This window comes from Poecile atricapillus, chromosome 3 (assembly GCF_030490865.1).
Source record: "Poecile atricapillus isolate bPoeAtr1 chromosome 3, bPoeAtr1.hap1, whole genome shotgun sequence".
Lineage (NCBI taxonomy): Eukaryota > Metazoa > Chordata > Aves > Passeriformes > Paridae > Poecile > Poecile atricapillus.
In genome coordinates this window covers 95,471,896-95,494,611 of record NC_081251.1, presented here as the reverse complement: position 1 = coordinate 95,494,611, position 22,716 = coordinate 95,471,896, and the positions used below count along the sequence as shown (strand labels likewise).

Sequence of the window (22,716 nt, the reverse complement as noted above, 5' to 3'; positions counted from 1 at the left end):
GGAAGAATGCGGGAGGCTGCTCACAGAGAGGGGGTCTTTTGTAGCCTTGTAATTCTGAGACTGGTCAAAGAAGTCAGCCACTTCAAAGAAGGTTCCCCCCTAGCCTCCCCCTCTTTAGCCATAAATCTTACTTCTAAGTATTTTGACTGTTTCAGTCTAGTGTTTAAGCCCACACAGTGGGCACTGGAAAATAATCCTTTAATACAGAAAGAAAAGTACCATTAGCTCATTTCCGGCAGCTATTCTGTATTTCAGATGAGGTGTTTTGCTGTCGAAACAAATGCAGTTATTCACAGGCTATGGCAGTGTGATTTACATCAAGGCCTATATTCAGTAAAGATAATAGATTTGCTTTCTTCATGCATGTGCCCACAATATAATCCTCCTTTGAAACAACTTGAAGGAATTTTTTCAGCATTTCGTACATTGATGTTTTAATGCATTAAGTAGTGGAGATGCTTTTTTCCTTGCAAGTTTAAAAGTTCATGTTACAGTCTTCTGTGAAGTATCTACTTATGTAACTAAATATGCCTGGTTGTGGTTTGGGATTGACAGTGTGTATGCTTTTTAAACTTTATTTTTCTTTCTCTCTCCCTCTTCTCTTTTTTCTTCACCCTATCATGCTTGGCTCTCATTGCTTACCTGAGGCCACTTCTCCTCCATTGCATTATCTCTGTTCATTACCTAATATGTGAATGGGACTAATTGAACCTCTCCAGGAGAGTAAACCATTGTTTTAAACTTGAAGAAACTGAATAAAGTTTTGTTGTTACTGCAAGTCTGCAGGCATGGGTCTTGCTTCACTTGGTACCAGTCCTGTTACTAACATCAGTGGGAGCATGACTAGATTTTGTTCCTGTAAGGAGAAGGGCAGGTTGGCAGTTTAGAATGGCCACCACATTGTTAACATTTGAAATGTTGCAAATTCAGTGCTTCTTGTTGATCTTTCCCCTCTCTCCCAGTTGTACATATTAAGAAAATATGATCTTTCCTCGTGGGCAAAGGAATCAATATGTTGCAGCCTCCTTATGTGATAAATAAATACCATTCTGACTTTTGCAAGAGTTGAGGTAATGTGATATATTTTGGAAATCTGTAGTTATAACCCAGGATTTCCCAGTTTCTGTTTATTTAAAAGATTTTACAATCTTCCATATATAGATAGATAGATAGATATATTTAAAAAATGAAGAAGAATGGAAGGTTCCACACTACTACCACACTAAGCAGAAATCGTAAAAATACACTTGTATAAGCCATTTTAACATCAGAAGAAAGGCAGGAGCAGAAATATCACACCCTACTTAAATGCATAAAACCATATTTTGCTGCAGTAACACACCTTCCCAGCAGGATCTCAGTTAAGAGCAGCATCGTGTGAGTCCAGGTAGGCAGCTTCCAGTCTCCAACACCAGAGACATGTAATGAGCTGCAGGCAGATCTTTCAGTCTCATGAGCTGTGTGGCTATTTGCTTCCTCATCTCCAAGTGCTCTCTTGTAACTGCTCCCCCAAAATCCCAGTACAGATGTGAAGCTACAGCCACTTCTGGAGGATAGATATCTTCTCATTAAAGCAGGACAGGTGATGTTTGAACTTTTGTGTCTTTTTTTTTTTTTTTTTTTAATAAGTTTTTATTGAATTATTTAAAATTATACACCAACTGGCAGCAGTTTGTGCTAGGGGATGTGAGAATGCTCTGGGGTGTATAACTTTACTCCCTATCTGATACTTGGATCTCTTGGAGCTATTGATTCTGCTCTTCACATTATCCTGTGTTCAGAGCTTGTTAGTTTTACTCGTGTCTTCCTTTGTAACATGAGAGAATAATGAAACATGCTGTAAGAAGTTTTTCTGTGGTTTTTACTAAGAGTATCATTCATTGTTTTTATGATGTTTTTGCATGCCCATCAATCACATTTAGCAGGAAATGTAACCCTTTAAAACTCACTGTAGCTCCAGAAAGTCTGAAGGAGTTGAAAACTTTTAGAAAGCTAACTAACTAGGAGGGAAAGAAAGTAAATGGCGTCAATACTATGTTGCTACTGATTGTACCAAGTAGGGGTAAAATAAGGACAAAAGGTGAAGAATCCTGCCAAATATTCTCAGGCATTTTTAAGTCACTTGATTATAATGGATTTTAAATAATTGACCCTTACAATAATGGTTAGGCTTTCCTGATCTTTGATTGCTAGGAAGAGTTCAGTTAAAATTTAGCCTGCAGGACCTTGTGCCTTTTCTGAAGGGTGGGACTTAGAGACCAGTTTTTGTACCAGGTCTAAAAGAAAGATATACCAAAATACCAGAATGCTGGTCTTGGTCTTGCTTCTCCTCTTCTGAATGGCTTGTCCCATGTACGAAACATAACACATAGAGATGTTGCAATATTAAATCCTCTTATGCTGTATTTTTGGAGTGGGGGAACAAAAAGAAAAAAAAAAAGCGCTATTTGAATCAACCGGTTATTTCAAATAAAGCAATTTTGATTCCAACATAGCTTTGTAATACAGGAATAATGGGGTTGTTTTCTGGGGAGTTCCTCTGCTTGCTGAGACCAGGAACCTTCCTTGAGCTGTGATTTCACAAACTGCTCTCCTGACCTGACCAACTGCTGTCAATTAAGGCAGAATTGCTCTTATTTTTCCTTCTCTGAGCTGTGTGGCTCTTTTCTTCCCTCTGCCAGATGAGCTACTCACTCTGGGCTCTGCTGTGGGCTATCTAAACTCACTAACCAAGCTGAAAAAGATCGTATTATCTAACTAAGTTGGGGAGGTGAAGTGGCTAAACCAGGAGGAGGTTCCAGCAGATTTTCAGAGCTGGCACAAGACAAGTTGTAATGTGCTCTGGAATTAAGGGAGGGAGAAGAGATCAGGACCTCTCTCCATTCCTGGCAGAAGGGAGCTTTTAAATGAGATTGCCTCAGGTACAAAACTGCATCCTTGGACAGGTGCCAGCCAGGCTCTTGGCTGTGTCTAATTTGAGGTCTTGCAATAACATAGCCAAGGTGTGAGAGGGTTGTAAATGGTTAACTGCTGTACCCTGCAGACTTAAACCCTGCCATGACAGAGAGGTGGAGCTGCTGCAGACACCTGGCATGGACAGGCAGCATTTCCTCTTTGGAAGGGAAAAGTACTGGAGTCTGGCATTTTGATTTGGTAGGTTGTTTTTGTTTTATTTTTTATATTTAGAACACTAAGGGGTAGTGGTAACTCCACCTTCGTTACTGATATGATGTGGACTAAAACTGATCACAATGGCAATGCAAGTGTCATGTAGATTTGTCACTTTATTCCTAACCTGAATGCTTAGACTACCTCAAAAAGAGCCCTCCATCAGTAGCTGCCTTAGAAAGACCCGTTGAATTGCTGTGGGTATTCTGGAGTGATAAGTAAGGAAATAATGGATAAGGTGCTAATTTGCAGTTTGGGAAGTTCACATCTTGTCTGTGATGGGAGCCTTGTTGGTCACAGACTTACTAGAACCTATAGAAATACTTGTTACCTGTGGATCTTGTCACAGAAGAGGACTTAGGTGCTGCTTGACAGATTTGTACCCACAAAACCTCATAATTCTGTGGATACACAAAAAAGGTGTGTTTATACCAAAAGTGTGGTACTTTAGCAGGGGAGAGATGAGGGAATAACAAGTGGTGCATGTACTAATCTCTACATGCTTCAGAATTATTGAGTATATACTCTCTTGGGTACTGCCACAAAGGAGTGGAAGGGGCAGAATTCTAACTGGCTTGAGCTGAAGTTGTTATTTTCACTTTATTTAAACCTCTCTAGATGTTTTATTTGGACTAATGAAACCAGAAGCTGACCAAGTTGGATACAGTGAAAACACACAATTTAAATCAAGTAAGATCTGTTAAAGCAGTGGTGGATCTGATGGAGAAAGCAAGTTTTCCTGGAAAAGGGAAAGCTGTGATTGGATTGGGAAAGTAGAACTGCTAACTGAGATGGTTTTTTGATGTTTGGCTGCTGCGTGTTGTCTGATGACTCACAGTAGTAGTAACAGTAGCAGTTGTCTTCTGTGTTCAGTGTCCTGGAGAAGCCTTGGCATCTGTTTGTGCACACGGGTGTGGGATCTCCAGATACTTACAGACTCTAGAAGTTTTGCATAGAATATTAGTTTTAAAAATTAAATGAAATTGTAATTTGACTCCTTTTCCAGAATGTAGAGGTGAGAGTGTTAATAGTTTTATTACTGTTTGGATTAGGGAAATATTTAAATTCCTGCCTGCAAGAATTTTTAAGGGGATTTAAATGCCTGAGGATGAGGCCTATGTCTCGCCAGGGACTGTATAAACAAGTGGTTGAAGACAGTGGCTGTACAGCAGAAGACTTGTTATTATGTGAGGGTTAAAACCCCCTTTCATCTGTCCAGAGATGAATTTGACTTCTGCGAGTTTATCAGGCTTTATGGGACTTCTACCCTTAACTGTGTGGGATACAGACACCTTGTTAGGCACAGAAATGTACCTTGCTGTCCTCTACCTGCATGAAATGCTCCCATGAGAGCACTCAAGGGAGAGAAAGCTGTTTCACAGGGAGAGAGATCTCTTCCTCTAGACAACTCAGCTGGATAGAAATGGATTGTGTCAGACCTTGTTTCCCATGCACTGTTATTTTTACTCTTCCCTAAAACTGCAGGCCAGCACACCACTTGCAGCTGCTGTCCATGCTGCGGTCTCTGCCCAGCCCAGGGTTACATACTTCAGTTAGGTGTGCTGCTGCTCCTGCAGTGCCAGGAATGCTGGAGGGCTGCCAGGCTCTGTTGGTAAATACAGGCTGCAGTTTGACATAATTGCTCTCTTCCTGGAGTTTCAGAAATTACGTACAAAAAGCAAACAAAGTGAAGGAAAGAGTTCTGCTTTAAGTGCATTTCAAATCAGATGATATTTATTCTTTTTTTATGCTCCTTTGAATGTAGTACTGTCTGTACCTGTTGTCTGTAATAGAGGAGAGAGTCACGTATTTGGAAATGTCCTGAGAGTTATACTTGCCTTAATTGTTTATAAGCTTTTCTTCACTTCTGGCCTTCAAATAAATTTAAGAAAGCAGGAGAATGCAGAGTGGCTGGAGCAGTGCCCTTCACCTCACGAAGCAGCTTCTGCTGTATGGCCCCCTTCCTCATGACACAGCAAGCAGCTCAGCTTCCCTTGGTCCCTTCAGTTTGTCTTTTAAAAATTTTGCCAGCCCCAGCTGACTTTGGGAGAGCTAAGGAAGAATTTTTTGTATTTCTGGCTTCTTTTGGTTTTAGGTTTGGAAAACATGTAAAATATTATTTCATTTACTTTTTGTGTAGTAGTGGTTTGACCTGGTTTCATTGTAATGTCTCATAAAAGAAAAAGCCAAGAAAATTACTGGTTTGGAAAAGCACAATTTTTTTTTCTGCATCAGTTAATTTAAATTCATAGGGAGAGTTTCTATTCTATGCAGAAGCTAACAAAGTTTTCTTAAAAATCAGAAGCAGTTTTATGCTGCATATCACAGTGTTAATCTGACCTAGTTCTTCATGCAGGATTGGCCAGTGAAGGATAGTTGCTAATATCACTAATAAGTAGTTAGCACTAATGTATTAGCCTTTTCCTCCCTAAACCATTATAGCTGTGTCATCTTGAAGATGCTTATTTGGTCCCCAGCATTGTGCTTGCAAGATATCCTTGGTTGTATGAGTTATGCCTTTTTTCCCTCCTAGCTTTTGGCATATGAGCAGCAGTTTTCTATGATTGAACATTGGGGGAATCGTACTTCTTGAAACCCCTTCTGTACAGAGAAGGATTTTTTCCAATGAGCAAGGGTGACTCCTCTCTGCCCTTTCAGGATGCAGGGGTGCTGTGGAGGAATCAAATGCAGTTGGAGAGATGCATACCTCTGTGTCTGCTGCCTTTGCATAGACAGTGTGCTGGTAAAGGCTTCCAGGCAAATAGAGATGTTTCTCGTTGGTCACAAGTAGAGAAAGAGATAGGCAAGAATGCCTTGAGCTGAGCCGTACGTGGCTTTCTTTAAGCTTTTTCTAGTGAGGCCTCTTAGGAGAACTTGTGTTGTGCTTGGCATGAGATCGTGGATTAAAGGTTTAGTTTTATTCTGTGTCAAATTTGAAATTTGTTTTCATTCTTTATTCTGTTTTTCCATTTTTGGTCTTCCCCATTCAACAGCCATTGATTTTTCCATATGGCTTTTTCAAGTAAATACCATAAAAGTCCGATTCCAATGTCTGATAGCAAAGGAGCTGTCTCATTGTTCAGTTTTTTCTTGGTCCGATAAAGTAGGGGTGTATTAAGTTTTATCAGGAATCCACAAAGATATTGTATCTCTTTGTCTTCATATTGATGAAACTGCATTTAGGATGCTTTTTTTTTAGTAGCTGTTTTCTGGGAAATGGTAGAAGGACTTTAAGATTTTGTGTGTGTTTTGTAGGCCTACAGAGTAGGTGCTTTAAACGTAAGGAATTTCCACTTAGCAGAATGTTTAAATTCCAGAGCTTATGCTCTAACTAAGAGCCTTGTTTAATTCAGCATACTTCTTAGAATGAGCTTAATTTGCAGAGAGCAATTGATACACACACACACACACACACACACACACAAAAAAGAGAGTAAGTACCCAAAGGAGCCCAGTGTAATTTCTATTTCAGAAAAATAAATTCATAATTGAAAATGTCAGTTTAAAAGATGTTGTGTCTCCCTTTCACACCTGAAATACTCTTAATAGAAATCCTTTGTTAACATTAGAACATGTTCATAGTTAGCTGATAAGCTGTTTATAAGCTTGCATTAATTTCACTGCTTTGGTTTTGTTTCAAGTGGAAGTGTGAGTTTGAGGAGGGGAGTGTTGTGAATGCCTGCACAGTTGGGATGACTTTGTTAGGGACATTGCTTCTCTCAGGCAACTTTAAATGGGGAAAGGAGATCTGGTAATAGAATAATCCTTCATTTGGAAGACCAAAACATTTCTGTCTCTCAATGGCATCTTTTTTTCAGTGATTTGCAAAATAACCATGAGTAAAAATTCGTGCTCCTGATGCTTTTAAGATGATGCAAACATTGAAGAGCCTAGTTTACCTTTAGGTGCCTGTAGGTGACTGCTCTTTGAGATCTTACTTAGTAACCTTAGCAGAAAACCCAGTGAGAAGTTGGTCGGCCATCAGAATATGTGTAAACAGAAAGCTCAGACACTTGCATTGATTTGAGAGTTAATAGTTTTTACAAGCTGGGCCAATCTGAGCTGTTTCTGAGTGATTCCAGCCTTGTCATCCCATTTAATTCTTTAACTGGAAACTAGTTGAAGTGTGACCTTTCATGTGAGAGAGATGTCATTGGGCATTCATGTATGTATTTAAGTTAAATGAAAAAGTAACCCAATCCATATTACTCAAAGTGTATCCATTAACGCATTTGTACATCTGTGCCTTGAGAAAATGGTGCTGGCTGATTGTCCTCAGCAGAATTAAGGGAAAACTCCTGTTCCTTTACTGCTTTTGAAAAGCAAGGGAAATACTGGTCTTGTTTACCTGAGTATATGATACAACTTAGAGCAATTAATGCCCAATCCATGCTGACATTTCTGGTATACAGGAGCTGGTGGTTCATTCCAGAGCAGTGTGTTGATACACACGCCTTCTGGGATGGCTTGTGCAGCTGTAGCTGTACCTGTTCAGCAAGGCCAAACACTTGGGTTTTTTAAACTAACATTGATTTCATCCTTAGGCTACTGCTAACTGTATAATTATTGTACAGAGAATGGTTCACTCTCTGCCAGGAAATGCATGCAACTAACATTAATGAACAGTAAAAGTCTTTTTTTGAAATTGAATTGGCTAGCTAGAACTATCCATGTGTCCAGCTTGAAATAATCTGTGAAGCCAGAGACTGAACAAAAATGCTGTTCTTGATAAGATGTAGCCCTCCACACCCTTCCCTCTCTGTAATTTCCTTTCATTCTTCCCACTTTTCAGATTCAGGCAGTAGTTTCAGATAGGTTGGTCAGCAAGGTACTTGGCAAGCAGTTGGCCAGGGGGTAAAGCAGTAGCCTGTCCTGCATGGTTTAGGTCTGCAGCCATTCTCCTGAGCAGAGTTGGACAAGCTGGTGAATGTTTGCTTAATTCCTTTTCTGTGAGTCTTGGGTAACACGTCTCTGCCTCGGATTGTTGTGAGGATGAGTTTATATGTCTTTGATGGCTCCTGATGTTAGAGTATGCAAGGTGTAACTGCACTCTCATGCAATTATGTGAAAACAATACATTATGTCTGTTCCCATGAAAGCTAAAAATGGGAGATTAAACCACAGCAGCTAATTTGATAGGTTTGTTTGCATTTCAGTCAAGTTGCAGTGCTCCTTCTCAGTCTCTAGGTTTTTCTCTGGTGATGCTGGTAGACTACCAGTCTAGTCACACACCTAACCAGTGGTTTTCTGTCTGTGTGGGGCTTTTTTTTTTGTTTTGTTTGTGTTGCTCTAACTCCCTAAGAAATGTCAAGTTATACTGGCTTTGGAAAGTACACTTCGTGTAAAAATGTGATAGTTATTTTTCTAGTGTAATGATAAAACACTGTAGTCAATCGGACAGCTTTTAATAATCTCCATAGCAACTAAATCGGTAAAAATCGGAAATAACTGATTCATGCAGTTCTGTGCCAAGGGATATGCGTGGGCAATGTACTCTCTATTTGAAATGTCACACTCAGCTGATGCATTCAAATGATGCGTACTCTGCTGGCAGTGCCTTCCCTTGCTTCTCTTAAGAAGTAAGGAAGTGGGATCTAGTTTTTCATTTGCAGTACTATTGGTTAAGAGAAAGGGACTCTTAAATGCCACCATTAGTAGCAGTAGGAACACCAGTAGTGTTCCTCTACTTTTCGCTCCAGAATATTCAAACAAAACCAGGAAGACCTGGTAGCAAGTAATTTACTATTTGCTTCATTCCTCTCAGTACACGGAAAGTGGCATTTTAGAGCTGGTTGTGTCAGTGCAAATGCTTTGTTTTAGTTTAGCTTGAACCTGCCCTTAACTGAACTTTTTTGCTTTGTTTCGCTTTAAGAGAAGTGGCTCTTGCTGGTGAGGATCATAACTTCTTAAACGTCATTACATCTGTATCTCTAGTTCTTCCATCTACTTTGTGTTTTGGCTCAGCAGTTGCATATATCCCAGATAAATTTCAGGAGTACTAGTTAGAATCAGTATCTAGAAGATGTGTTCTCCTCCTCCCACTCGGTGTTGCCCCGTCTCTGGCAGCCGCGTTCCTGCCGTTTACTCATTCCGCCCAGAAGGGTGGGCTGCGAATTGCTTTGGAGCTGGAAGCCAAGCAAAATGCGAGGGATTGCCTCAGAGGAGGCTCCTCTGAAATGGCTCGGATGCTTCTTGCTTTTCACATGCATATTTTAGGTTTGATTTTTTTTTTTTTTTTCGGAGGTGCTGAGTGCCTGCATTTCCTGCGGACTGCAGCCAGCTTTTCTTCTTTCAAGATCTCACCTCTTTTCAATGCCTCTATTCCTTAGCTTCTGAAACTAGTTTTCAAAGCTGGCCCGAGGGCATGAAAACTCGAAGATTATGTTATAGACCCCTGTGGTGGGGGTAATGGTGGGAGAGTTAGCACCTCTGGATGAGTGCCCTGTAGAGTTGCTGTTTGTACTGAGCCTCTCAAAGAACGGCTTTGCAATTAAATCCGTGCTTTAAATTCAGCGCCAAAACAGCATTTCGGAAGATTTGTTGTATAAGGTATTCATTTGGGATATGTGCTAAGTGCCTGGCAATCCTGTGCGTGGAGGTGTTTATTTTATGGTTTTAAACGTGACTCTTAAACTTTATTTCTTTCCCACTGAACCTCAGGAACATCTTGTTTAACGCTTCAGACTACTTACTGGTGTGTATTTTTCAGGAATCCCTTGGAGCTCGCCCCAGGAATGGACAGCTACCTCCATTTCTGGAGGACAGTAGTGCCAGCTGAAGAAGCCTTCGAGGCGAGTCGACAAGCGTGCTGATAGCTCTGGGAAGAGCCCGGGGAAGGGGCGACCCTGCAGGCCTTCAGCCATGCCTTTCGGGCTGAAACTGCGACGGACCAGGCGCTACAATGTCTTGAGCAAGAACTGCTTTGTGACGAGGATCCGTCTGCTGGACAGCAACGTGATCGAGTGCACCCTGTCCGTGGAGAGCACGGGGCAGGAGTGCCTGGAAGCTGTCGCTCAGAGGCTGGAATTACGCGAGGTAAGGGTAGCCCGGGAAAGACCATCTGTCACTGGATAATTGGGCACATTTTTAGCTCAGGCAGTCTGTGCGTTTGAGGCGCTGGCCAGATATGATCAGCAGCTGGAGCTTGGACAAACATACTGTGATTGCATGAACACTGACGGCAGAGCGGCACTCAGAGCTTTGGGCTGCGGCTCATCCATCATAGCTTTGAGAGCTCTTTGTAACATGAAGTTTCTTTTCTTAGAAAGCCATGAGTGTTTTTGAGCTGGGATGCCAAAGGAAAAGTTACAGTAACTTATTTTTAATGTAACCCTGGTTTCACCGGCGCTGATGGCTGAATTATGCAAGTGGGAAGAAGACTGCAGGCTTTTAAACATCCGCCTTCATATAAATACTCTTGTTACTATAAAACTAAAGCAGGCAACAGTAACAACTAACAGTTGTGTTTTAGTAGGAACAGTTGGAGGATGGTGGGTTTTTTCTTCCTTTTGTTTTGTTTATTATTTCACATCTGAAATCCTGAAAAGCTTCTTCTACATCCCTAATGCTTCTGGAAAGGTTGAAGAAACCAGTCTTTATTCAAGAATGAAATCCTTTATTTTCTACTTCTTGGTGTAGAGTTTAGTGTTTAGTGTTGAACCCTTTATAGAATCACCTCTCCAATGTTTATGGCACAAATGAACTGACTGACTTTTCTTACTTTCTGTGGGTTCCCTATGTGTATACTACATGCTTCTAGACTTTTGCAAACCATAAGTGGAAAACTACTGCCTGGAAGCTGCTGTGCTATCATCTGGCTGTCCTGGCTGATACTTTCTATAATCACATCTGGGAAATTAAAAATCTCAGTGTCTTATGCAGTTGGCCTATGGTATTGGGGGCAGCTGAAAGGTAGCATACAAATAACTTCAATATCTGAAAACTAAACAAAAATGACTTTTTATTATTTTTTTTATAATGATAAAAAATGGGAGAAGAATCTCACCCTATGTGTGTGTGTCCAGATTAGGCTGGAGAATGTGCAGGCAGGAACAGGACAGAGGGAATATTGCACAGTGTTTTTCATACTTGGCTGTTTTGCTGTTTTTTGGGGTTTTTTTGTTTGGTTGGGTTTGGTTTTTTTTTTTTTTTTTTGTTTGGTTTTTTGTTTGGTTTTCTTTAATATAAATTTTAGTAGAATCATCTCCTTCCTCCCTCTCACTTTACTTTTAGAGATTAAGATTTATCAATAAATAATTTTCCCCTTCTTTTTTCTTTCTATCTCTGCTGATACTCTAGGGTGTCCTTAGGAAAGAGCTAACCTCTCTTTCCTTCCAATGCAGAAAGCAGTGAAACAAATGAAGTGATTCTCCTCATGTTTCTTATGAGCTTATCTAGTTTGTGCAGCAGAAGTCTGGGGCCTCCTGATTCTCTCTCGAGGTCCACCTGCATTTGCAAACAATAGCTCTGTCAGCGGGTTAGTGTTCTTTTCCACAAAGCATTTTGTGATTTCAGAACGTGTTTTGTTCCACCTTGGAACAAGGCCTGAAGTTCCAAAATTTTCCAGAGAAATGAAATCAGACAGTGGAGTAGCAAAGGAAGCTGTTTTGGTCAGTGTTCAGTTCTGTGGGGGTTTTCTATTGCATTGGGTTTTTTTTTAATTTTCAAAATTATTTCTGTCATGCAAAAAAAAATATGTCAGCACAAAAAGTTTGTGTTTCAAGATAAAAAAATATTTTAACAACATAGAAGAGAATGCTTTGATGTTGTTGGAACGCATTCCCCTTCTTTCATCACCCTCCCTACTTTTTTTTTCTAAACAAGGTTTTGGCAACGTTGAACTGGTTTTTTAAAGTTCAGATTTCAACAGTACAGCATTTTTTGACAGAAGTGGGTGTTTTGGGTTTTGTTTTTTTTTTTAGGAGAGAATTACTTACCTCTTTCAACTCTGAGAGGGTCTCCCTGTATTCTCTTTTGTTCCTTGGATGACGACTAATTTGAGCTAACAAGCTTGGAGGTGCCTGGTGCTGTTCTTTCTTTCAGACACCAAATTCAATTCTTCTTCTGCCCCTGTAGTCTTCCTACCACTGTTTATAAGGGTGATGAAGTAATTTGATGACTGTTCCCTTTCCTCTCTAGGTTTACCATAGTTTTGAACTCACTGTCCAGACAAATTCTACAGAAGGGTCAAAAATATTTTCACAAAGCTCAAATTTCTACAAGATTTGTGCAACTGGATAGCTGAGTAGAGAAGCCTGTTAAGTATACTGAGGCAAAAATCCTTGCAAGCATTCATATCAGAGAGAGAATTTTAAAATTCCCTGAATACAGCAAAAACTGCAGCTGGCATGTGCCTTTTCTTAGAAATCCTGCTTTGCAAACTGTGATGTACAAGTTATGATAAGCCAACCTTCATTAAATCCCATGTTAACAAAACAGTTCTAAAATCCTGTTTGTCTCCTCCATGCCATCTCAGGTAGTACCTTGGTTTGGTCTTACGTTCAAATAAATCCCAGGTGTACCACAACTTTTACCTTCAAGTTAGGAATGCATCCATGTCTCACACAATCCAATTTCTTAGAAATAAACAAAAAACTGTCCAAACCCTTCCTGCTAAAAAGCAAAACACTTGGAGATTATGCCTTGTTGTGAGGGACTGTCGATCATACCACACATGACTGAAAAACAGTATCTAATGGATTATGCATATTTCTATTTGATCTCTGGGGAATGCAACTCCCTGCCTGACTGACTCAGAGTTCAGGAATAGGTCAGTAGAAAGTGGAGCCATGTAACTACTGTAAAATCTGGTTTTATCCTTTTCAGTAAAGCTCTTGACAAAGCATCAGGTCTTCTACTTGAACAGTTACTGGTTCCAATAAAATGAGCTCTTATTCCAGCATTATGTAAAAAGTAAAGATGAGAAGAGGGGAGGAAGGGAGAGGAAAGACAAGGTCAAAAATGTAATTTTATAATCTTGTATGTATGTGCAGTTTATAAAAAGGATTTTTTCCCCAATATAATGGCATTTTTCCATTCCACTTCCACACTAAGTGAACCTGCTTGAAGTAGCAGAATAATCTGTACAAATCTTTCAGGAGTCTTCATGTTTCCTTCTCCTTTTTGTTCTTTTTAATTCACTTTCTAAAACCTTAAAATGTTTAAAGGTGGTGTGCTGTGATGTATTGTAAGTGGGGGAGAGGGCAAGAAGATTATTTCCAAGGAAAATTATTCTTGTGAGCTAAATTTCACAATGATATGTTCATCACTGTGGTCCTGTAAGCCCCAAACCAAAGCAGGAGGTTGGTGAGCTGAGCCCCACAGGCAGATGTTGTCCACTGTGCAGAGATGGCCTTTTGCTGCCTTTCTGACCTTTACTTTAGTGCCCCAGAAGGTGCCCCTTTCTTCTGGGGCACGACTGAAACCTGGGGTTTTGCAGCCAGGTTGTATCCAAGTGTGGCTTGGTTTGACTCGTCTTACAGCAAAGCCAAGATGGGGTTCAGGCAGTGCTTGGACAAAAGACCTTCTATAAATAACTGGCTGCTGTAAATGGCACCTTCCCCTCTGGTTCAAGTGCCCTGGGATAGCAGGGCTTAGTGTTTTTTGCCTGGAGAACCTGGAGCTCCATCTCTTTCTCAAGGATAAGTATTTAGTTGGCTTCTTAACCAGATGCTTTAACAAACACTGAGCTGGGATTGATGAACCTTTTAGAATGACATTTGCTGGTTTAGTAATTTTCTGTCATCTCCTGAGGTTGACAATTCTACTTGTTTGGCCAATGTAAAGGCAGGGGTAGTTCTGGACTTGGGAGTATAGGTAAGGCCAAGTCAAAGAAAGATACGCTGCCTTCTGAACTGGCAGCTATAATGTCACCTATTTTAAGATTTCCTGGTGCAGTTTTTGTATGTCCAGTGTTCTGACTCACTGTATTTTGATATTCACCTTTTCATTAGTGCACCCAAGTGCTCTGGTTCTTGTTTGCTACTTTAGCAGTGGACCACAGTTCCTGGAAGAGTGTAAACCGATTTCCTCATACCATATATGGTACAGGGAATGTGTGCATATGGCCTGATATGTGTGCAGTGGGCCTGATCATGTGTGGTAGGTAAGACAAATTTTAAAACCTCAAGGGTAATATGTTTTACTTCAGAGCCTGACAGCTGTACAGGGAAATCAGAGTGTGTTCAGTGGTTCACTTTGGACAAACAGGCCAGCTTTTTGAATCAACCTAGTTTTCAATCAGCTACTTAATAGATAGAAGTTCCTATATTTTTATAATCTCAACTAATTTTTGGGGTACTTTGTGGACTGAAGAGTATGGCATGACTGGCCTTCAGGAGAGCCAAGTGCCTTCTCATAGCATGCTGAAACTTGATGGGTCAGCTGTTTCCAGTCCCACGTTCTTCCTTCCTGTTGGGAGATTGCTGATATTCCTACGGGAGAGGGTCTCTTCAGGCATGCATGGCTACAGAAGTCCTCCACTGTGGGTTCTTAAAAAACACATTACATTTTCAAGTAGTAAAGTTGTTGGCAACAGGGAGCTGATGTTCAGATAACTCTGTGGGCTGTCTTCCCAAAGTGCATGAATCTGTGACATGAGCTCTGCTCTGCCATCAGTTCCTGTGCTTCAGCTGCAATAGCTTGATCCTCTCATGGCTGCTTTCCAGGAAAACAGTTGTCTTTTAGTTGTGCAAAATGTGTGCAGCCATGTTTGCTCCACAGTACCTGCTGTAATCTAGAAGCTTCAACACTGTATTTCATTTACTTCTTGTTCCTTGCAATTGCTTCTGGATTGGGTACTTGAAGAGCCTTTCTTATGTAGCAAATCTAAACTTGTGCTGTCTCCCAGCCCCCACTCAAAGGGGAGGGACTGTGCTCATTCCAGGTGTTTAATTGCAATACCTTAATTCCTTGAATAACTCTTTTAGATTTCAGAATCTGAATCGTCTTCGTTTCTAGATGATTTACAAGTACTTCACACTTTGAATTTGGCTTCTAGATCTTGTGAATGTTTACTTTTTCAAGTAATATGGAAGCTCTGTTTTCACACCTCCACACTGTTTCTTCCTGAGGATGAGCTGCCCTGCAGTGATTTCCAAGCGTGTTAAAGGGTTTACCTTAAGAGGTGGTAAAATTACTGCTTTTTTCTGCCTTCACATTAATTCCTTTTCTCTGCTGCCTCCACTGTCTTGCCCACCTTCGTTTTAATCTAATTACTACCATGGTGAATTCATCAGAAAGAACTTTTTATCCACTGGTGACTACAAAGGGAGGGTAGAAATATATCAGGGAACACGTGTGATTTCAGTTTTGTTTAAAGTTTATCCTGTGGGAGATGCTGACTTTTGATTTATTTGTGCCCTAGATATATAGATTGATTGACTGATTATTGAAGATACCTTTAATTTCTAGGAGGCAATACTACAAAAGAACACATTTGCTTCACTGTACCAAACTGAGCAGTGCTCAAGCTGTTTGTCAGGCTTAATTGAGGAATCAAGTCAAATTAGTTATCACCTTAGTTAAATGCTAGTCTGGATGTTGTCTAAAGCTGAAAATGTATGTAATGAGACCCTAAAGTAAGTACACCTGTGCTCCCATTCAGAGTTCTGCATTATTGTCTCTTGCATACCCTCAGCTATAAAATAGTTGGAGCAGTGTTTCTCTGCTGTTTTTTTGCCATTTGTAGACACTTAAAATTTTTGGTATTGTATTACTTGTCCTTGGTTGTGTGCTAAGTCATGGTGTGTGCAGTGGTTTTTATAGGAACATCCATACCAGCATGAAACAGGCTGTTCATGGTGGGTTTTGCAAAGTTTAACATCTGCAGTTTGTCTGCTACAATGTTTTTCACTTTTTCTTCAGATCTCTAGTCATAGTACTTGATGTTTAAGTGCTTTTCAATAAAATCCTTCATGATGGATTGGCTCTTCCTTCAGCTGCTTTATTGCCACTTTAGTTCTGAGCACTGTTCTGTGTTAATTCCTCTTCACCAGCAGCAGTCCCATGTGGCTCATACAGTAGCTGCTGCAGCCATTTTGATTTTCACTGGGTAGGAAACAGCTGAGGTTTCCAACCTGGTATTTTTTTACAGCTGAGAGCAAACAACTTGTGTGTGATATGTACATTCTAAGTGTATACTTGTCCATCACAAAACCTGGTGAGTGCATAAAAAAAAAGAAGAGTAAACAATTCTGTGTTGGGTAAATGGTTCTAGTATTGGTAGATATATTTTGACATATGCTTGTGGGTTTGCATTCTTTTTTTTCCTAGCTGGAAGAGTCCTTGTCCTTTGTGTGCAGTGGGCCTGATCCAAAGTCTCATGAAGCCTTTGCACTTGAATTTAGACTTCGTGTTTACTGTCTGTTCACAAAGCACAGGTGTCTCTTAAGAAAACAAAGACTCAGGCACTTTCTGTAAATCATTTATGTCACCTGTGCCACAATGTCAGGTAGAGCTCTTCAATATGCATTTGGGAAAGATGGGAGGAGGCAGATAGTGCACTGTTAAGTATATTGCAATATTAATTTGTCATTGCCTTCAAAATGTCCTACAAAAAAGGGCCGTAAAAAAGGAATTCCTCTCATTTTGCATATGGAAAAATGTACACAATGCCATCTGTTCTTACTTGCGTTTGTGACATTGTGTGAGTGATCTAGCTGGTGAAGGTAAACTGACACTCATCTGTTTCTTTATCTAGACTCATTACTTCGGCCTTTGGTTTCTCAGCAAGAGCCAGCAAGACCGCTGGGTTGAACTGGAAAAGCCTCTGAAGAAGCAGCTGGACAAATTTGCCAATGAGCCTCTGCTTTTCTTTGGGGTAATGTTCTATGTGCCCAGTGTCTCCCGGCTGCAGCAGGAGGTAACAAGGTATGTGCTTCCCTCTGTTCACAGTATTGTGATAGAGATGGGAGAGAATGGGACTGTTGTAGAGCATCTGAGAGAAACAGTGGCTCTGTTTCTGGCATTCAGTATTTGCTCAGATATCATCTGGTTATTTCCTTTTCTGATGGTTGTCCAAATGGGAAAAACTGGGAGAAGTCACCACTTGTTATGTCTAATTGGGAAGAAAAAGAGGGAAAGAAAAAAAAAGCCATCTCACTGGATGATTGTGCATGACCAACTGCAGGGAAAAAATAGGACAAGTAGTTATATTATTAAAAATCTGACATAAATTTTAAAAAGGACCATGATGACCATGGTTTTTCTTCTGTAACTTTCTATTGATGAAAAGAAAGTCTCAGACAAAGGAACTCTTTATGGAGTTTTAGTTTATTATTCTTAAGCCTACGTGCGCTTTGGTGAAAGTGAACTTTGGCATTTTTTTCCCCAGGTTTTGCTCATCCCACTCTTGATTTTCCCTTATGCTTCACAAAAAGATTAAAACTGTTAAGAGGGCATTAGTCCTTTAATTATGATCAGGGCGTACCTTTGCAAACAACTTCAGTGGGAATTGCTCTTTTATTCAGAGCCCTGTGCTGCAATTGTAATGATACAACTGTTTTGAGGGGCTATTTTTGTAAACCACATCACTGTGTGGTTTTTGCACATGTGTGTTGTATTGAAATGTAATAATACAAAAAGAGAGAGTGAGGAGAAAAAAGCCCACCTCACCTAAAAAGGGTGGAATTGTTTTCTTTTCAACCAAAATTATTTCATTTATCTAGTCTGAGCAAAGTTGTATCAGCACAACTAAAGGTAAAGCCTGGAATAAGTGGGTGAAAGCTTCAGGGTGGCAGAAGCTTTACCTCCGAAAAAAACCTGCTGTTACTGAAAACTTGGGATTCACCACATGGTCATAATAGCTAGGAAAAGATATATAAACAGTGAAGAAAGAACGGCCTTAATTCTAGAAGGTGTGCAAAATATGAAGCAATTTTTTATATTGCAGATTGTGTATTTTAAAGGATCTTTATTTGATGCTGAACTGGAGAGTTGGCGTTGGTAGGATGTAAGAAGTTGTATCTTGAAATGGCAGCTGTCAAGCTATCCCTTGACTACTGTGTGGGCTGAGTTCTTGCCAAGGAGTGGGATAAAAGCATCATAAAACTTCAGTTTCTCTGAAAACAGACCAAACACTGATGCCTGTCTGTATCTGTGTTCCCGCTTTGTACTCTCTGGGAGAGGGAAGCCTCAGTACCTTTTCCTTCAGAATTATTTTAACGTGCAGACGGAATGTCTGAAATGTTGTGTTGCTCAATTTGTCAGCCTAATCCTGGCCTAGTTGTGTGCAAGGAAGCATTGTAGCTACTTGGATGCTATAATCTCTTCAAGCTGCAGCCTGCAGTGCTGATTGCTCATTCATAGCTCACCTGCAGAGGTATATTTGCTCATTCTGCCCAGGTTGGTAATAACAAAGCATTTCAGTGACAATTGAACTTCACTCTCAATTGGAGTGGATGCTGAATTGTTTTTCTTTCTGAAGTGATTGATACCATAAGCTGCAGAGTCTTGTAAGTGCCTTTTATGTTTCTTTAAAGATAAGTAGCAAAGCCAGCAGTTTACTAGGGGATTTCAGATATAGAATAGCCTGTTAATATTTGTTTGTTTGTTTCATGGAGTGGAACTGTACTGTAGATGGTGTGATGGAAGCAAACCTTCAGCTGTGCAAAAGGTAGATTCATGTTTGAGGCAGTGGTGGGGACCTGGAGGATTCTTCCGAAACAACTGGCAAAGATAGGCTGTTTAAAACCTGACTAGATGCACAGATGGATGTGGGCTTATAGGCTATTTTTTTGGCTCTTGGTAAGTTGATTCAACATTTGTTTTATTTTTGATACTAGCTGCTTCTAGGATTAGACTTGATCATGATATGATTACATGTGATGTTGAGGTAGGCACTGGACTCGCCCACTCAGTGCCTATGTATTTGACTTATATTTAGGTACAAATGACAAATCTGTCTGAAATGCAGAACTTGTGATGAGACACTTCATCCCCTTCTGGGAGGCTGCAGAACCACTGCAAACAAACCCAACCCCAAAACGCAACCACCACCAAAGCCTGAAGACGCAGTGGTGGTGACAGTACTGCCAGCAGTGAACCTGCCACCTTTGTAACCTTCTCTGAGTGGAAACATCTCCAGCCCTGAGCTTGCCTGGCTGTGTTTGGAGTTGGAGGTGAAACCCATCTCTCAGTAGCAAGCTTTTAGTTAATTGTAGACTCCAGGGTTTCCAGGGTGGATTAATATTCCTTGAAGATGATGAAGTCTTTTGAGAATGCTTCAGCAAACACTGACATAATGCACAAGTATTCGAAAACTAGGGAGTTGGTTTCCTGAGCTGGTTTACTCTACCTCTGATCTGTAGGATTATAGACTTGATAGCTGGTTATGAGAAATTTGTTGCCAAATTGAATATTCCTTCCTACTGCCAGTGACTGCACCTCCTGTGCCTCACATACTGTCACTGCAAAAACAGAAGACGATGCAAGTCTTTTAGGCTCTGTTGGTTGAGAGGAGCATTACTTAGGGTGTTGGTCACTGGCTCTGAGATAGTGCTCCTTAATAATTTTATTTGAAAGATCATATGAAAGATCTCTTCAATATGAGAACCATTTTCTGTTTGGCTGTTGTTTCATGGTTGGGACCAACAGGAAGGATCCTGATACCAACAGGACAGTATTTCTAAAATTACAACTCCTATACATCTTATCATTACTGCTGGAAGTAGAAAATGCTAATTATGCCTCCAGACCCCTGGATTTTAACTACCTGCAGGAGCTGGTAGTGGTCAAGGGCTCTTCGTGGTATCTCTGGTAACCGCCTGTATTAACCAGCCAAGTGTGGAGGCAGAAGTGCTCCGAGCACTGTGTCCCAGTGCTGGACAGACTCAATGGAAACCTGTCCACGTGTGACATGCTGGGAGGGGAGTGGAATAGCAGCATAGTGAGAAATCAGTGCTGTCCCTCACACCGTGTCACAGTGTGGGAAGGTCAGATGATTTACCGAAGTGAAATGCAAGCAGAAGTTGCAGAATGGTTGAGGTTGGAAGGTATCTGTGGAGATTGTCTGCTCAAAGCAAGGTCAACTGGAGGAGATTGCTCTAGGACCATTTCCCATTGGGTATGGAATATGTTCATGGAAGGAGAGATTCCATACTTACTCTGGGAAATCTGTTCAGTCACCCTTGCAGTAAAGAAGGGGGTTGGTGTTTTGAAGACATGCCATGTATTTCAATTTGTGCCCAATGACCCCATAATTTCAAATTGTGGATTGATGCTGAGTGGGTGAATGGGTTACCTGGCTGACCATTTATTTGGCTATTTAGGACCTATTTATCTGGCTATTCAGGACCTGTAGAGCTGCAGGCACCTGTCATGTAAACTTAAGTCCTGCCATATCTTCATGTGGGATGCCTGTAGTTAATTTGTAAGAGGTGTTTCTGATAATATGAGAGCCTATGGTAAAGAAAATGAAAAAACAAGACTGCCAGAGCAGTTTATTTAGCCCTTAAGCTCTTTGAAGCCAACCTCTGAGACCTGCAAGAAAAATGAGGTGAAGGGTACTCTGGGGAGCACATTAATTGTTTTAGTAGGTCAGATCTGACTCTGGCTTCCAGTTCTTTCCTTCTTTACTACAAAACTGTCACTTGCTTAAAGATTAAAATATTAGTGGTGTAGAGTTCTTTTTCTCTTTGAATGAAGTTAATCCCTGAGACAGGGTAAGAAGCACCTGCAGGACACTGTCAGTATTGTTCAAGTCATGGTTTTGAATGCAAATGCTGGGGCTACTCAGGGTGGTCATGTTTCCTGACCTGTGATGGATGCTTCCCAAGGATGTCCCAGGGAAACATACAGAAAGCAGATACCAGTTGTAGAGTACCTGTTTTTTCTTTCTGGTAGTGGCCATGACATAAATATTATTGCTATGCCTTTCAGTGCAATAGCATTGTATTCTTGGCATTAAGCCTTCTCCTAGGAAAGCTATTTCCTACCCTCTAGACCTCTTATTTCCCTACCCTTTCTACTGTTTCTTTTCTCTTGAATTGAGGCTCCCACCTGTATGTATTCCCTAACCTTAATCCTGTCTCTTCCAAGATTGCAGTGACTCCAGCATCTCACCGGCCACTGGTCATGGCATTCTATTGGTCCCCAGTTCCACAGATGTTTTCCATTTTCACAGATTAATTAAAATGCCATTATAATTCCTTAAGTTGTCAGTAGTTTTCACCATGTTATTATTTCTACAATCTGAAAATTTCTAGAAGAATTTGTGATAAACAATCAAAAAACCAAAACAAACAAACAATAATAACAACCAAAAAAACCCTCTTCAGACTCAATGGCAGTTACAGCAGGAGTAATTTGGGTGGGAGTATGGGGATTGGCACATTAGCAAAAAGCATTTTTCATGGAAGGCTACTTAGGCAACCTCTTTTTAGTCATCCAGCTGTTCTCAGTGAGCAGCCATCACAGATGGAGATGCTGCACATGCTTTTGGCATATTTAAAGCACCTGGGATCTGCATACTGTCTGATATAAAGCAGTCTTTGTGATGCCCTGTAGAGTAGATATTTGCATAGATTAGACATATAAATCTGCCTTTTATTTTCTGCTAACTCCTCAGAGAGGAGGCATCCTTTCAAGCATTTATTTAAAAAAAAGTCTTTGTACAGTGTCTAAAGTAAACAAGCTTGCTTTCACTGCACTCTTGTTCCAAAAACAGAGAACCCACACACTCTTGTGGCTTTCTGAAAATGTGGGTGCGATACTGCTTTCTGCAAAATTATCAGACAGCCCAGGACCTTTTTCTTTTCTCCCCTTCCCACAGTTCTAAGGGAAAACTGAAGTCACATTTTGCTCCCCACAGTATTTCTTGCTTGGTGCATAATACTGTGCCTCCTATGAAGGAATAAAGGTGTGCTTTGGTCTGGTTTTCCTTTTTCTTTCCTGGAAGAAGTTCTCAGTATCATATGAGGTGCTCTGTACTCAGTAGTATCCAGTGGCTGTTGTGCTATTGCAGAGTGGGACATAATCCTGGGAAGTGAGAGCAGTTCCTCCTAGTGTGGGTGTCCCCATGGAGCTGGGTCCCCGTGGTGCTCTGCATGGTAGGTCTGGCATGCACGACTCTATAGGGAGAGACATGTCCCAACATCTGCAGTGTGCTGCATTGGGCTTCTGCCCCAAGTTCAGCTGTCAGCTCTGCGTTTCCCCAGAAGAACACGCTGTACAGCTTTCCTGTGAAAGGAAACAGTGTTTGGAACAGGATGGCTGCACCTGCGAAGTGTGGGAATGAATGTGTTTGCAGGTGGAAAATTAGAGCCTGTGGTTCCCAGGCCTCTTTTCTGGATGGTCTGTGAAAATTCAGCCTCAGACTTACCTTCTTTTAACTAAGTGAATATTTATTTTCCCTGATATTTTGCTACCATACCCTTTTCTTCGCTATTTCTTGTAGCTGTTTTTTTGTTTGTCTTTTAAGGAAATATTTCTTGTTCACTGTTCCCAGCCTTTCCCTTTCTTTGTTTTCTACAAGTGTTAGGTGAAGACCTTTAAAACAGAAGTTATTCTAAAGCATAAAGAGGTACAGATTCCTAGGACTATATGAGTTTT

At 40.7% G+C, this 22,716-nt stretch overlaps 1 protein-coding gene across 2 annotated transcripts in view; it reads left to right on the top strand.

Annotated features, from left to right (window-relative positions):
* PTPN14 (protein tyrosine phosphatase non-receptor type 14) overlaps positions 1-22,716 on the top strand; it is a 110,685-nt gene that overhangs the window by 29,247 nt on the left and 58,722 nt on the right. For both annotated transcript variants that reach the window (XM_058835799.1, XM_058835800.1), the window contains exons 2-3: positions 9,878-10,203; positions 16,868-17,037. In XM_058835799.1, the coding sequence (XP_058691782.1) occupies positions 10,030-10,203; positions 16,868-17,037 (344 nt within the window). In that variant the 5' untranslated portion in view covers positions 9,878-10,029. The remainder of the gene's footprint in view (positions 1-9,877; positions 10,204-16,867; positions 17,038-22,716) is intronic.